At 39.9% G+C, this 16,486-nt stretch overlaps 1 protein-coding gene and 1 long non-coding RNA gene across 11 annotated transcripts in view; one reads left to right on the top strand and one right to left on the bottom strand.

Annotated features, from left to right (window-relative positions):
* Positions 1-16,486, bottom strand: part of hectd2 (HECT domain containing 2) — a 227,820-nt gene that overhangs the window by 88,837 nt on the left and 122,497 nt on the right. For all 10 annotated transcript variants that reach the window (XR_010977048.1, XR_010977047.1, XR_010977046.1 and 7 more), the window contains 3 exons: positions 13,588-13,720; positions 2,898-2,986; positions 1,194-1,352 (listed from right to left, as the gene is read on the bottom strand). Coding sequence is in view for 7 of the 10 variants with exons in the window: in XM_068052587.1 (XP_067908688.1) it covers positions 1,194-1,352; positions 2,898-2,986; positions 13,588-13,720 (381 nt within the window). In the remaining 3 variants the exon portion in view is untranslated. The remainder of the gene's footprint in view (positions 1-1,193; positions 1,353-2,897; positions 2,987-13,587; positions 13,721-16,486) is intronic.
* Positions 426-15,054, top strand: LOC137380566 (uncharacterized). The gene is made up of 3 exons (XR_010977049.1): positions 426-564; positions 13,597-13,676; positions 14,073-15,054. It is a non-coding gene; the product is annotated as an uncharacterized lncRNA (long non-coding RNA).

Genomic DNA, 16,486 nt, shown 5'->3' with positions numbered 1-16,486 from the left:
TTCTAACAAGCTAATCTCATTCAGCATATGAATTCAAATATCAGTTTTAACTAGCAGTTGAACATGAAACTTCTTTTACTGTACATTTAATAGTACATTCCTGGAGCCACTTGAGCACATTAATTTTGTACTGAATCTGCCCATCAAATTTCTGTCTACTTATCAGCTGAAATTTTATTTAAGTTGTTAATGGCATTTTTAACATCAATACTGTTGATACAGTGATAAAAATCTCAACTGAACAAAGAACAGGCCAGAGGAATCCTGGGCTTGATTCCAGTTTGTGCATAGTTCATTCTGAGTCAAGGGAGCATGCCAATGGAGGAAAAAAAGTCAGCATTCTCATTACTGATTGATATGCAGTGATGCAATGAACACTAAGTAACGACAGGAACGGCACCATCACACACAGCCATGAATAGCCAGCCAACATGGACAGTCTATGCTCATACATGGAAGTCTGGCTATTTGAGAAAAGTGTTAGTGGGTGCTAGCCCCTAAGATGTAGAACCTAAGCAAGGAGTCAACAACTTCAGAAGATGAGGGAAGGATGCTGGGGTCGGGGTAAGGGACAACATTTAAAAAAAAAACTATAGGTGAAGGCAAAATGATCAATTGGTCAAAATTTGGTTCTGGTTTACTGTTGTAAGCACAAACAGGCAAGTACATTTGTTAGGTATTAGTTTGTAGCATCCAGAATATTTGGCCATTGCTGCTTTAAATGAAACATTGTTTCTGCAAAAAAATCTTCCATAATAAGTAATGTTATGTTATCACTGCAGACAATGATGCAACGAACTTATCCAAAGTTACCTTTCAAATTCTACTCCAAGAAACTGAGCAGTAGAATTTACAGAATCTCTTAGCTGTAACGGCAGAAATCATGTTTCCTTTCAATTATGTAAAAGATCATAACAAGTGCTGCCTTCTACAAGGCTTTGACACTTACAGTTATGGGGAAAAAAACTTGCATTACCTGGGCAATATATCCTCCATATATTTTCAGAGGACTCTCATGATTCAAAGCAGCTCATTGTAATGAATGATAGAGTTAAGTAATGACAGATTTAGACTGTGTGATGTTTTATATAAAAATAAAATTGTACAAGTGTAAATTGCACAACAGAAATAATCTTTAAAAGCTGTGGTCCAATACTAAGATGTTGAACTCTTGATCCGACAAAGACACTCACTGGCATAAGCTGGCGCAGGTCATCAAGTGTAAACATTGTTACTCCAACTGTAGCATTCTGATTACATGGAACAACAGGAGGACTTAGCAGCTTCTTGTAGCAGCAGGGTGGAAACCGAACATCCAAGGTGATACTATTATAAACAGCTAGACCCATCAGCTACACAATGGAAATATTAAGGTAAAAGCACAACATGCAAGTGAATGCGACCAAAAAAAAATTGGATTTCTCTGAAAAAAAATAAAAAACATATTTAAAATTTAAAATTCTCCAGGAACAAATTACTACCTATAGTAGTGAAAACTCCAGTTTCAATTGTTTCCTTTCTGGGTTTGAGAGGTTAAGTGAGATTGCAGGAACATAACCTTGCCATTAAAAGAGTCGCTGGTAAATATTAGCCCTAACTACCTGAAGTGAGTTTAGTTAGTTTCAACAGCACAAATGTTGCAATTTCTTAAAATTTAAAGGGAGGTTAGAGACAAACTTCTGTTTTTGAGCAGCTAATGACATCAAATCTGTCGTGACACATAACTCACGGCATGTCTCTTTCTCCACACAAATTGCTGTTTTGTTTTATATACTCACTAGTGTATGCTTGACTCACCATTATTTTCCCAGCAAATTTTGGGCCATTACATTGAAAAACTAGAACTTCTATATGACAACTAACCTTGCAATACTACAAATAGGAACTGCTGACCAGAAAAGACGTTGATCTATCGGTCCAGAGCTTGTTGGAACAGAGCTGGCTGATTTATACCTGAATAATGGCATATGTCTATTACACACACTGTTACTTTTCAGCAAATTGTGAGCCATAAATCATGTAAATAGGTTTGCAAAGTACAATCTACAGAAATAGGCTAATTATTAAAATCAAGGAGAAGAACTGCTGCTCCAAAAGAAGGATAAACCTGGCAAGAGTGATTGTTTGGAACTATCAAGGAGAGGCAAGCAAGAAATATAAACTAAATTTAGCTCCAACTCCAGCAAGTTGCCTTAATTCAGGGGACAAAAACCCAGAGCAGTTAATAATTTACATAAAGAATCCTATTTTACTTTAAATTGTAATTGTCTAGTGCAATGCAGAATCCCCTTGTGACCTCAATTTTCACAATGTCAATATTCACAAATGTCTGCACAATATGGATTTGGTGAGTCATGGCTCCCGTACTTCCAACTGAATACAACTTGAGTCCCTATGCATGTTTGAATCTGATTTCAAGGTTTAGAATGTGGATATTTAAGAATAGGTTTATATTACTGAACACACAGATGACCTTGGTAGTGATGAAAGGAATTTTCGGAGAATATCAAGGCAGGTAGCCAGTAACTATATTCAGTAAGAGCAAAGTTTAAAATCAGTTCCTGGCCCACAGAGGATTTTAAATACTGTATTCTGACTGCGACAGGATATTTTCTTACTCTACTCTTGTTGATTCTCAGAGGCAATTTGGCAAACTTGTGCCACTTTGTGTTTAATATGGGGTAGTTTTGTGCTGTGGACTTGGGATTGGATTCAAACTATTTAACTAATTTCATGTGTGCTCATAACTAATGTTCATAAGAGATTTCTCCCTTTTCTTAGACCGGCAATCCCGAAAGTTCTTACAAAACAACAATATGATTTCAAATTCAATATACTTCCCTTGTAGCATTTATTACTGATTGCAAGGTGCATTGACATAAAACTGCAAAGGATACAGCTCCGACTAATCGAAATTCAGAGTAGCTTTCACATTTAAAGCTGCTGAACCAATAAAACCGTGAATCCCACTGATATGAAAACATTCCTGTTAAAGAAAAAGCACTGACATTTCTGACACTTCTTAAAAAGTATATGTACAAATGATGAGCGAATTACAGATGCGTATGGTCCTGAGGTGGTTTTTAGCACTCATATAAGAATAATGCAAAGCAACATCTCAAAATGTCTGTAATTACTCTGGCTAACTATTACTTTGCATAATACATTTTTGGTATATGAAAGATATTGTTTCATCATTTTCTTTCTTGTTTGAAATGATTAGCACTGTATCATAGATTGCAAGTGGTGAATGATGGACAGATGCATTAGAAGTGTAGCATTACAATGGGAATACATGCTAGTTGAAAAATAATGTTCACATCCATTACAGGAATGCTCAATTTACAAGGTTTTTTGTGATAATACAGTAGCTTATATGTGCTTATATGTATAGTGGAATCCTATCAAAAGATTGCATGGAACCATTTTCTGGTCCTTTTCAAAATGAACACTCTTGATAGAAACATAGAAAATAGGAGCAGGAGTAGGCCATTCGGCCCTTCGAGCCTGATCCGCCATTCATTATGATCATGGCTGATCATCCAACTCAGTAGCCTGTTCCCACTTTCGCCCCATACCCTTTGATCCCTTTAGACCCAAGAGCTATATCTAACTCCTTCTTGAAAACATACAATGTTTTGGCCTCAACTGCTTTCTGTGGTAGCAAATTCCACAGGCTCACCACTCTCTGGGTGAAGAAATTTCTCCTCATCTCAGTCCTGAAAGGTTTACCCCATATCCTTAGACTATGACCCCTGGTTCTGGACTCCCCCACCATTGGGAACATCCTTCCTGCAGCTACCCTGTCAAGTCCTGTTAGAATTTTATCGGTTTCTATGAGATTCCCCCTCACTCTTCTGAACTCCAGCGAATATAATCCTAACCGACTCAATCTTTTCTCATACGTCAGACCCGCCATCCCAGGAATCAGTCTGGTAAACCTTCGCTGCACTCCCTCTATAGCAAGAACATCCTTCCTCAGATAAGGAGACCAAAACTGCACACAATATTCCAGGTGTGGCCTTACCAAGGCCCTATATAATTGCAGCAAGACATCCCTGCTCCTGTACTCGAATCCTCTCACTACGAAGGCCAACATACAATTTGCCTTTTTTACCGCCTGTTACACCTGCATGCTTACCTTCAGTGACAGGTGTGTGAGAACACCCAGGTCTCGTTGCATATTCCCCTCTCTCAGTTTATAGCCCTTCAGATAATAATCTGCCTTCCTGTTTTTGCTACCAAAGTGGATAACCTCACATTTATTCACATTATATTGCATCTGCCATGCATTAGCCCACTCACTCAACTTGTCCAAATCACCCTGAAGCCTCACTGCATCCTCCTCACAACTCACCCTCCCACCCTGTTTTGTGTCATCTGCACATTTGGAGATATTACATTTAGTTCCGTCATCGAAATCATTAATGTATATTGTGAATAGCTGGGGTCCTAGCACCGATCTCAATGATACCCCACTAGTCACTGCCTGCCATTCGGAAAAAGACTCATTTATCCCTACTCTTTGTTTCCTGTCCGCCAACCAATTTTCTATCCATCGCAATACACTACCTCCAATTCCATATGCTTTAATTTTACACGCTACTGTCTTATGTGGGACTTTGTCGAAAGCCTTCTGAAAGACCAAATAAACCACATCCACTGGCTCCCCCTCATCAATTCTACTAGTTACATCCTCGAAGAGTTCTAGTAGATTTGTCAAGCATGATTTCCTTTTCGTAAATCCATGCTGACTCTGCCCGATTCTACCACTGTTCTCTTAGTGCTCTGCTATAAAATCTTTGATAATGGACTCTAGAATTTTCCCCACTACCGACGTCAGGCTGACTGGTCTATAATTCCCTGCTTTCTCTCTACCTCCCTTTTTAAATAGTGGGATTACATTAGCTACCTTCCAATCTGTAGGAACTGTTCCAGAGTCTATACAATCTTGGAAGATGACCACCAATACATCCACTATTTCTAGGGTCACTTCCTTAAGTACTCTGGGATGCATACCATTGGGCCCTGGGGATTTATCGGCCTTCAATCCCATCAATTTCCCCAACACCATTTCTCTACTAATACCGATTTCTTTCAGTGCCTCTCTCTCTGTGTTCCCCAACATTTCTTGTATGATATTTGTGTCCTCTTTTGTGAAGACAGAACCAAAGTATGCATTTAGTTGGTCAGCCATTTCTTTATTCCCCATAATATATTCCCCTGTTTCTGACTGTAAGGGACCTACATTTGTCTTCACCAAGCTTTTTCTCTTCACATACCGATAGAAATTTTTACAGTCAGTTTTTATGTTCCCCGCAAGCTTGCTCTCGTACTCTATTTTCCCCTTCTTAATCAATCCTTTGGTCCTCCTTTGCTGAATTCTAAACTGCTCCCAATCCTCAGGTCTGTTGTTTTTCCTGGCAAATTTCTATGTCTCTTCCTTGGATCTAATGCTATCTCTAACTTGCCTTGTAAGCCATGGTTTGGCTACCTTTCCCATTTTACTTTTGCGCCAGACAGGGATAAACAATTGTTGCAGTTCATCCATGCGCTCTTTAAATGTTTGCCATTGCCTATCCACCGTCATCCCTTTAAGTAACGTTTCCCAATCCATCATGGTCAACTCATACCTCATACCTTCGTAGTTTCCTTTACTAAGATTCAGGACCCTTGTCTCAGAATCAACTACATCACTCTCCATCTTGATGAAGAATTCTATCATATTATGGTTGCTCATCCCCAAGGGGTCTCGCACTACTAAACTGTCAATTATTCCTCTCTCATTACACAATACCCGGTCTAGGATGGCCTGTTCTCTAGTTGGTTCCTCAACGTATTGGTCCGTATACACTCCAAGAATTCCTCCTCTACGGTATTGTAACTAATTTGATTTGCCTAATCTATATGCAGATTAAAATCACCCATAATTACCAATGTTCCTTTATCTCATGCATCTCTAATTTCCTGTTTAATGCCATTCCCAACATCACCACTACAGTTTGGGGGTCTATATACAAGCCCCATTAAAGTTTTTTGCCCCTTAGTGTTTCTCAGCTCCACCCATACAGATTCCACATCGTCAGAGCTAATATCTTTCCTCACTATTGCGTTAATTTCCTCTTTAACCAGCAATACAACTCCACCGCCTTTTGTTTTTTGTCTGCCCTTCCTAAATACTAAATAACCCTGGATGTTCATTTCCCATCCCTGGTCACCTTGCAGCCATGTCTCAGTAATCCGACTATATCATACCCGTTTACATCTATTTGCGCGATTATTTCATCCACTTTATTGTGAATGCTCCGTGCGTTAAGGCACAAAGCCTTAAGCCTTGTCTTTTTAACATTACTTGTCCCCTTCCCACTAAGGTGGAGGGGGGAGGGGGGGGGGAGGGGGTCCAGAACAAGGAGGTATAACCTTATAATTAGAGCTAGGCTGTACAGGCCTGGTGTCAGGAAGAAATTCTTCACACAAGGGAAGCGGAAATCTGGAATTCCGCCACTCCTCCCCCGAAAAGACTGGTGGAGCTAGGTCAATTGACAATTTCAAAACTAGATTGTTAGATATTTGTTAGGTAAGGGGACTTAAGGGATATGGAACTAAGTCTGTAAATGGATTTAGGATACAGATCAACCATGATGGAATTGAAAGGTGGAAAAAGAAAAAAGGAAAGATTTGCAATTATATGGCACCTTGAAGGTGGTGATGAGCTGCCTTCTTGAACTGCTGTAGTCCTTGGGGTGTAGGTACACCCACAGTGCTGTTAGGAAAGGAGTTATAGAGAATAGATAGAAAGATAGAATAGATAGATATAAATAGGGGAATGAGCACAGCTAACCTAAAGGCATAATTTACTTTTAAACAATAGTATATCTCCCATGTCATTACTCACAGTAAGTCTGCGGATATAGTGTTTTATGAAGATAAGAGCATCATACCACGAAATGTACATTATGTTTTTTGATTGGTTCTTAGAAAACAAATAGTATTTACTTTACCTGCAACCAGTAGCTTTTTTAAAAATGGTGCCATGACATACTGCAGCTATGTAAATAAATCTGTATGTATATGGGGGAGTAGCTTTTTACATTTACTGTCCATTGGTTTAGATTATGGGTTTCTATGACAAAGACCTAAAAATCATAAAATACTAAACTGATTTGCATCTTTCCTTCTTTACCAAGTGTCTCTATAACAGAACCTAGTGTTTCCAAAATACATTCTTAATTAAAACTGTTTAACTTCAGGATTTTTATTTGGAACTGCCTTCATAATTTAAATAATTGTAAGGCCCCTCAAGAACTTGTGACAGTTTACATGATTGTTTTGAGTTCTTAGATATACAGAAATAAAATAAATGCAGTTCTGCCATACTTTACAAATGACACATCTGAAGTAGCTTTTGTTTAGTGTTTTATTATATATATGTTTATATATTAGAAATGTTGTGCAGTCTCAAACCTCCAATGTTGCTGCACCTGTAGGTGACCTGTAACTATAACATTATGTGACTAATGAAAACGAAGAAGCTAAATTGCCGAGTAAACTAACAATGGCAGCGGGCGATGCACCGCTATATGAACTTCAGAAAGTGGATATTGAGAGTCCACACGAGGAGCTCACAGATCTCCAGCTGAAGTTTGAAGTTAAAGAGGTAGTTATTGAACTATGTAGTTCAAGTATGAAGTAACTAATGCACTAGTTGCACGACAGCTAGTAATTTGGCATTCTGGTTAAAAATAAAAGCTCTTCAGTTTTTGAACCTGTAAAAATATTGTAAAACTGCCTGATGCAATTACACGTACAACCAAAAAAGAACTTGCTTTCAAGTTCTTACCCCTTACCCCCCCCCACCCCCACCCACCCTCCTCCCCGGCACCGGATTGAGAGGCTGGCGTCTGCTGATCTCTGCTTGTTCCAGGTCCCGTTTACCGGGTGGTGGCACCCCTCCACCGCCTTTGTTCGGCGGAGAGTTTCATCTGTTGACTTTTTTTTATTAAAATAAAACCACCCAGTTTGTATATTGGGAGAATAAGGTCTCAAAATCTGGGATACTGGGCATAGAAAATTTCACATACCTAGCACTGTATCCAAGTGAGAGAGGTTTACATGTTAGCATAGAATTGTTCATTGCACAAACTACTTTAATATGCAAAACAATCTAATACTTACAGGACCAGGCCTCGTTCAACCCGCAGTAAAAAGCTAAATTTATCAATTCAGGAAAAAAATCATTCTATTAGTACTTAACTGACTGAATTGAGACACTTTTGTTCACATTTAATCAATTTATTTAAGTCAATGCAATTAATTGGTCCCGCATGGCAGACTGGTACAAAAGGTGAAGTCACACGGGATCAGAGGTGAGCTGGCAAGATGGATACAGAACTGGCTCGGTCATAGAAGACAGAGGGTATCAGTGGATGGGTGTTTTTCTGAATGGAGGGATGTGACTAGTGGTGTTCCGCAGGGATCAGTGCTGGGACCTTTGCTGTTTGTAGTATATATAAATGATTTGGAGGAAAATGTAGCTGGTCTGATTAGTAAGTTTGTGGACGACACAAAGGTTGGTGGAGTTGCGGATAATGATGAGGATTGTCAGAGGATACAGCAGGATATAGATGGGTTGGAGACTTGGGCGGAGAAATGGCAGATGGAGTTTAATCCGGACAAATGTGAGGTAATGCATTTTGGAAGGTCTAATGCAGGTGGGAAGTATACAGTAAATGGCAGAACCCTTAGGAGTATTGACAGACAGAGAGATCTGGACGTACAGGTCCACAGGTCACTGAAAGTGGCAACGCAGGTGGATAAGGTAGTCAAGAAGGCCTACGGCAAGCTTGCCTTCATCGGTCGGGGCATAGAGTATAAAAATTGGCAAGTCATGTTGCAGCTGTACAGAACCTTAGTTAGGCCACAATTATAATATTGCGTGCAATTCTGGTTGCCACACTACCAGAAGGACGTGGAGGCTTTGGAGAGGGTACAGAGGAGGTTTACCAGGATGTTGCCTGGTATGGAGGGCATTAGCTATGAGGAGAGGTTGGAAAAACTCGGATTGTTTTCACTGGAACGACGGAGGTGGAGGGGCGACATGATAGAGGTTTACAAAGTTATGAGCGGCATGGACAGAGTGGATAGTCAGAAGCTTTTTCCCAGGGTGGAAGAGTCAGTTACTAGGAGACATAGGTTTAAGGTGCGAGGGGCAAAGTTTAGAGGGGATGTGCGAAGCAAGTTTTTTACACAGAGGGTGGTGAGTTCCTGGAACTTGCCAGGGGAGGTGGTGGAAGCAGATACGATAGCAACGTTTAAGAGACATCTTGACAAATATATGAATAGGAAGGGAATAGAGGGATATGGGCCCCGGAAGTGCAGAAGGTGTTAGTTTAGGCAGGCATCAAGATCGGCGCAGGCTTGCAGGGCTGAATGGCCTGTTCCTGTGCTGTACTGTTCTTTGTTCTTTGTTCTTAGCTGATCAGCCAGGCACTAATTTTTCTCCATGGACATGTGACATTTTGAGGTTGGTGCCCTGAAGTGCAACACTCTTCAGGTGTGATGCCTCTGGAGCTCATACTTTCAGGGGTGGCAGCTTTGAAAACTTCAATGAGTACTAAGTACAAGAATTTTCCCTCTATGTTGATTCATATTTTTGTAAACGAGGGCCAAAATTTTGCCAATCATTCGTTAAATAGTATAATCAGTAACATTTTCTATTGTCTTACAGATGTGTGAGTTATTGATCATTGTCCTATCATTTTTTAAAAATGTGAATAATGTGTAATAGGTTAGGTGTGGAGTGAATTAAGTATCGATTCATTCCCTGCAGAGCTACGTCTCACAGTTTTCCTTTTTTGTCTACGGAGATGAAGAACATTCTATAGATTGCTACCACTATACTTCTAATAGTGTCTTGCATTTTATTTCTCCCAATGTTTTACATTGTCAATAGGTCAACGGTTTTCCTTACAGGGATTTGACCTTATAGGCTCACCAATATTAAATGAAGTATTAAACTAAATAAGTAATGAAATTGCATGATGAGTTAATAAATATACCAATTCATCTGCTAAATGATTGCCATTTAAAAAGGTATTTACGTAAAAGTAAAACCACCGCCTAAACTGATATTGAAAATTAAGTTTTAGATAGATCTTTTTTCTGTACTTCGGGAAAAAAAATGTAGAGGACCAGAAAGGACCATTGCTTTCCATCCAGAGGCTCCCAATGTTTAGGAAATACCATTCTCTGTTACAGCTCACAATGACATTTTTGGCCAAAAGATCCATTCAATTTTTTCTTGAGTTTGTTACCCTATCTGCCTCCACCATTTTATCAGGTAGCTTCTTCCACGCATTCGCCATCCATTGTGTGAAGTAGGTAAGTTTGTTCACTTTCTGTCTTCTGAGCTTTGTGATAATGCAACTTTATTTATTAGGGTCAGTTTATCAATACAGTTTTGTGAAGTTTTCCAATGTGGCTTTTCTCCCGTGTAAACATTCCCAACTTACTTAGCCTATTGTAGCTGATGACCTAATTCCCTGCATGTGACTAGTACCCTTCTCCTATATTCTCTCCAAAGCCAGAAATCTAGTGCAGGAGCATTTCAGGTTGGGATGAACTATTGCTTATTAAGTGTGGGGCTTATGTCCTATCCTTTGCCTATACATCCAAGATCATCTTGTCACTTTTATTGCTGTTCTACACTGTATGATGGCTTCAAAGATCTACCTACCAGTTCTCCTCCACACCCCCATCGTATCCCTTTTTATATTCCAATTGTCTGTTCTGGAATCCCAGTCTCATCATTTATAAACATAAGAAAAAGGAACACTAAATAATAAACGCATCAATATCAGGTATAATAAGCTTGTGCGTATTGTCAGTCAATGATCCAACCTCGCACATTACCCATCCACCCCTAGCAACACTGCCTCGTGACAGGCAAAATGTCGGAAAAAAACTGTGGTCAATTCAGGAAAGGTTTTGGAAATTCCTCTCAATCAAGGCGAACTCCAGGAAAATGCCACAACTCATTACAATTTCAATTAAGTAGCAACTTACCAATTATAACTGGCAATGTTCTCTTTTCTCAGGAACTTGTCAAGTTCACTTTTTAAAATACTGTAGCAGCCCTATACTTACATTGAGATCCAGTTTTTTCTACAGAACTGTGAAAAGAAATACTACCTGGCACCAAGCCTAACTCTTGTTGACAGATTTCATAAGCATGATTGCTAATCCTACCATCCATATCTATTTCAAATAACCTATCCAGCTCCTTCATCATTTTAAAAACTTCAACCATATCCCCTCTAATCCTGCATTTTGCCAGAGTAAATCAACCGAATTCTTGGAGCATATGCTCATTACTATTATTTGCTTTCATCCTGCTTACCCTCCTCTTCATAGCCTCGCTATCCTTCATCATGTATGAGGCCAAAACTGAACACAATGATTCAAATGCAGACATTTCAGAGCCTTCTATTGTCCTCAGCATAGTACTCTTGGTTTTATACTGAATGTTTATAGCAATAGAACCTAAAGCCTCATTTGTTTTTCCGACAACAACCTCACCCTACTTGTGTACCTCGAACAGACAATTACCTCCACCACAACACCTCCCTCCAGCCCATCTCGTTCAGTTTATTTTCATGGATATTCCTGTACGGAATAGGTATGTTTGGAATTTCCTGAATCCCACATAGATTTCATTGAATTTGCCCACAAAAAGTGACATCAATAATTCATCTGCTCAATATTGCAGTCAATGCATATTCCTCTGTATTTGCTGTTTGTCTGCCATTATTTTAAGCTCTTAGCAGGAACTTTATTTTATTTAAGTATAGTTCCACAAAATAGACATTGCAATCTGGACCTCAGATTCTCTATCTCAAAATGAAAGTCAAAAATTAATTACAGTGATTATTGTCATGTGACTAGTACCCTTCTCCTATATCCGCTCCAAAGCCACAAATCTAGTGCATGAGTGACCAAGATTGCAGGAGCATTCCAGGTTGGGATTAACTGGCGCTTATCATTAAGTTTGGGGAGTTATCCCCAGTGTCCTAACCAATAAGTTATCCCTGATTCAACATCACAAAAAAAATCTAAAGAAAGAAAGACTTGCATTTATATAGTGTGTTTGATAACCACAGGATGTCGCAAAGCACTTTACAGCCAATTATGTACTTTTGAAGTGTAGTCATTGTTGTAAAGCAGGAAACCTGGCAGCCAATTTGCGTACAGCAAGCTCCCACAAACAACAACGTGATAATGACTAGATCATCTGTTTCTTTGTGATGTTGATTGAGGGTTAAAATATTAACTAGGACACTGGGGATAACTCTTCTGCTCTTCTTCGAAATAATGCCATGGGATTTTTTAACATCCACCTACGAGGGTAGACAGGGTCTTGGTTTGACATCTCATCTGAAAGAAGGCACTTCCGACAGCGCAGCACTCCCTCAATACTGCACTGGAGTGTTAGCCTTGAATTTTGCGTTCAAGTCCTGGTCATTGTCACATTTTTGTTTGTGGGAGCTTGCTGTGTGTAAATTGGCTACTGTATTTCCTACATTACAACAGTGACTATGCTTCAGAAGTACTTCATTAGCAGTAAAGCGCTTTGAGCCGTCCTGAGGTCGTGAAAGGCGCTATATAAATGTAAATTTTTCTTTGTTTTGATTCTATAATTGAAAAATATACCATTACAATTTTCTAAGATTACATCTTGAATTATATAAGCTCACATAATTTATTTGAATTATAAATGTCCTAATGAATTGTTTCTTCTAAACTAAGCAAGAAAGAGGTATGTCTGAAATTTATCTGACAATATGTCATTTGGCTTATCTGCCCACAGTTACCAATCTGTGGAATAGGCTGCCACCTGCTGCAATAATACTGAATTCATAAATGTTGTTAAAGGGCAGCTTGACACATATCAAAAGGAAGCTTCACACCACTTTTACCTTTTCTAAATAAACCACTAAGGACACATAGGGTTACCCCAGAGTCATGAAAGCAAAAGCAAACAAAAATATCCCTTTTCCAACTAATAAAGAACTAAACAATGAAAAACAAAAGAAACCTATAAAATTAAATTATATTGTTATCGATGTCCACTATTGGCTCCAGTCATGGAAGGTCTCAAGTGCACTCATGGACTTCTCCAGGGCCACTTGGGCATGGATAAGACCACAGAAGAGAGGCAGGCAGCCTAAGCGACTGCCCACATGGGTGCATCCAACCTAACCTGTAAATGGCCACCTTGGCCAAGTCCAGGCGCAGACCCACGAGGAAGTCTTCCAACTTGCCTGATCACCACCCACCACCCATCCCCCTACCCGGTGGCCAAAGTTTATAAATGTAGGACTGACATGGAACCAGAAGTTGAGGAGCAGCCCCTCAAATTGTGGTCCAGGAGAACGTAAAGGGCTACAAATTTAAATCTAGGACAACAGAGTGTTACCTTTACTTGAGATGATGTAGGATAGAGAATTGGAGGATGAAATTACTCACCCATTCCACAGATTCACTCTTTCAGTCAACTCATTTATCAATGTTATTATTTTTAAATCTTACCATAATCAGGTTGGAAGATCTGTCGAATAAGCAGAAGAAACCATTCTTTTGTGAGACCGCCCATGTCTAATCCAGCTTCTCCAACAAAGGTGACTTTCAACTTTTTTTTCAAATCTGCCCTTTTTCTGGTTAACTGTAATATAATGAGGTGTCAGAGTGTAGATGACAAACAGAACATTACAAGTAAACGACACATCAAATTAAAAAATAAAATGGTTAAATAGAAAACATAACCCTGAAATGACAAGGATGAATCTGTAAGCCTAGTGCTGTAAGTTCCATGTTAAATTGTACTGAAGTTTGCTGTTTGCTGTTGTTAAAATATTTTGTTGGTCAAGTAATTAGATGCAGTTACAAGACCACAGCTAAAGTGTTTTTTTCTATATCTCAGATCAATCAAAACAGTTGTGCAGAACGCCATTTGTACTTCAGTCATACATCGTACTTATCATTAGCAATTACACTTTTTTCTTCGTTCTTTTCAGGTGTGGCTGATATGGCAGGAAAATAACCCACCAAAGGCTGCAGGCTGCAATTGCAGTGGGGCTTGCAAGGGAAGTGTGTTCTTCAGTAATTCCTTTCTTATCCCCTCCCCACAATACCAACTCAGCTTCACTTTAAGACTTTACTTGAGCTTGACTCACGCTTGCAATGCCATGGGAAATGAATTAGTATATATTAATAATATAGTCCTTGTAGTGCGATGCTGGAAAAATTTATATTACTTACCTACATCTGTGGTCGTTCCACAGTATTCTCATATATAACCATATATGTGTATTGCAGATTTTTAACTGGATCTTTTTCTAACAGAGGAAAGGTATTAAACCCTTTTCAAATATACCTTATACCATACATTTAATGCACAAATGTTTAAAAATTGCATAGTGCTTTTGGTCAAATTGATTCTTTAACAACAATTGATGTAATCGAAGTTTGTCACTGTATGGTGACATGATGGAAGAGCAAGATAGGTACAGAAATAACACTTTACTCACTTTATCTTAGCGTCTTTGTCTAGAAAAATCCCACAGATTCCTTGCCCTCCAATCACAGCATCCACTTTTTCCCAAATGATTCCAACACTTTTGCCTCCACAACTGTATCTGCAAATTCATAAATTCTTTCTATGTATTGATCACTCTTCTGTGAAAATCTTTCAGATGACAGTCCTAAATTTTCCTTCAACTAGATTGAACCTGCATCTCCTTGTTCTTTTGTCATGAGTTAAGTTTCAAGTAGTCTTCCAAATCTATTGATTATGCTGCTTCTAGAGTCAGTCACCCTCATTTGCCTTTCAAAGCAGAAAACCCCAAGTTGCTTTGGTCTTTTCTTGGTAACCAGAGCTACACTCTGTATTCAAGATATGGTCTGACCAGAGCACTATGTAGTTTGAGCATAACTTCCTCCAACTTGTACTATAGGCTACATAGTTCTGCATTTTATTAGTTTTGTTTATTTGTTGCTTCACAGTGATCAGACATGTTGACCTTCATGTCAAATAAAACTCATAGATCTCTCAACTTCTTTAACACCATCCGTGATGTACATGTGCCATTGTATTTTTTCTTCATTTCTGCAGCATTTTCTAATTATCCATATTAAATATAAAATGGCAGATAAAATATATTTGCTGGAATTTTACATTGAAGCAGTAGCCCTGGCCACTGGTTAAAATGTCGGGGGAGAGCCCACCTCTGCCAAGCAACAATTGGCCTCGGTCGGGTGTTCCACCCCTTTGAGGCAGGAAGTCCCATTTCCAAGAGCTGCCAGCCAATCAGAGGGCTGGCAGCTCCTCAGTTCCAGTAGCACCACAGGGAGTGGTGGCCACTGCTGGGACTGCACCCAGCCAGAAAAGGATGATGCACGTTGCCCTTCAATAAGTTAAGTGGGGTTCGGGCCTAGCTGGGGACAATTGGTTGGGCCATGACAAGGGGGCTGGGAGTTGGAGTCTAGGGCGAGGGGATAGTTTAGCAGGGGCAGCCTGTGCTGCTAAGGGGCCCTCCATGGGGCACAGGGTGCCCGATTAGGAAGACCCCACCCCTCAGCTCGCAAGGAGGCCGCCCTGTATTATTGGGTGGCCTCCTCAGGTGCTGAAGTGCCTGTCCACCGCTGGTGAGATAGCGGCAGCGGGAGGAGGCCCTTAAGTGGCAATTAATTGGCCACTTCAGGGCCTCAATTGGCCTGGGGTGGGCAGGCTATTTGTCACCTCCCCCCACTGCTGGTAAAATAGCAGCAGGAGCGGGTAGGCAACAGGAACGGTGCCCCCGTCTCCCACTTGATTTTATGCCCGCCCCACCACCTCCCAGCCCGCTCCAGAGAGGGGCGTAAAATTCCGGCAATTGTCTAACTCATTTTGAAATTCCCAAAGTGCCTGCTCAGACTCAACTGTCTCTCTTACTTTGGTATCATCTGCAAATTTAACCAGCTTACACGGAGCTTCTGAATCCAGAATCCTGAATTCAGAACCTTACAGCACAGAAAGAGCACATTTGGTCCATCGTGCCTGTTCCAGCTCTTTGAAAGAGCTATCTAATTAGTCCCACTCTCCTGCTCTTTTCCCATTGCCCTGCATATCTTCCCTTTTCAAGTCCATATCCAATTCTCTTTTGAAACTTACTATTGAATCTGCTTCCACCACCCATTTAGGCAGTGCAATCTAGATCATAACAACTTGCTGTGTAAAAAAAAAGTATCCATATTGCCCCTCTGGTTCTTTTGCCAGAGGTTGCTAACACAATTGTGAAAACGTTAGGGTTCCCAATATTAATTTCTGAGGCACCCACTGAGCAAATTACCTCAACCTGAGACAACTCCTCTAACAAATACGAAGTGTTTCATACCCTTCAGCTATTTTCTTAACCATTCCTAAGTTTTACCCTAAATGCCTACCATTTTA

This window comes from Heterodontus francisci, chromosome 20, assembly GCF_036365525.1.
Source record: "Heterodontus francisci isolate sHetFra1 chromosome 20, sHetFra1.hap1, whole genome shotgun sequence".
Taxonomy (NCBI): Eukaryota; Metazoa; Chordata; class Chondrichthyes; order Heterodontiformes; family Heterodontidae; genus Heterodontus; species Heterodontus francisci.
The sequence above is the reverse complement of the archived record's forward strand: the minus strand, read 5'-3'. Positions and strand labels throughout refer to the sequence as shown.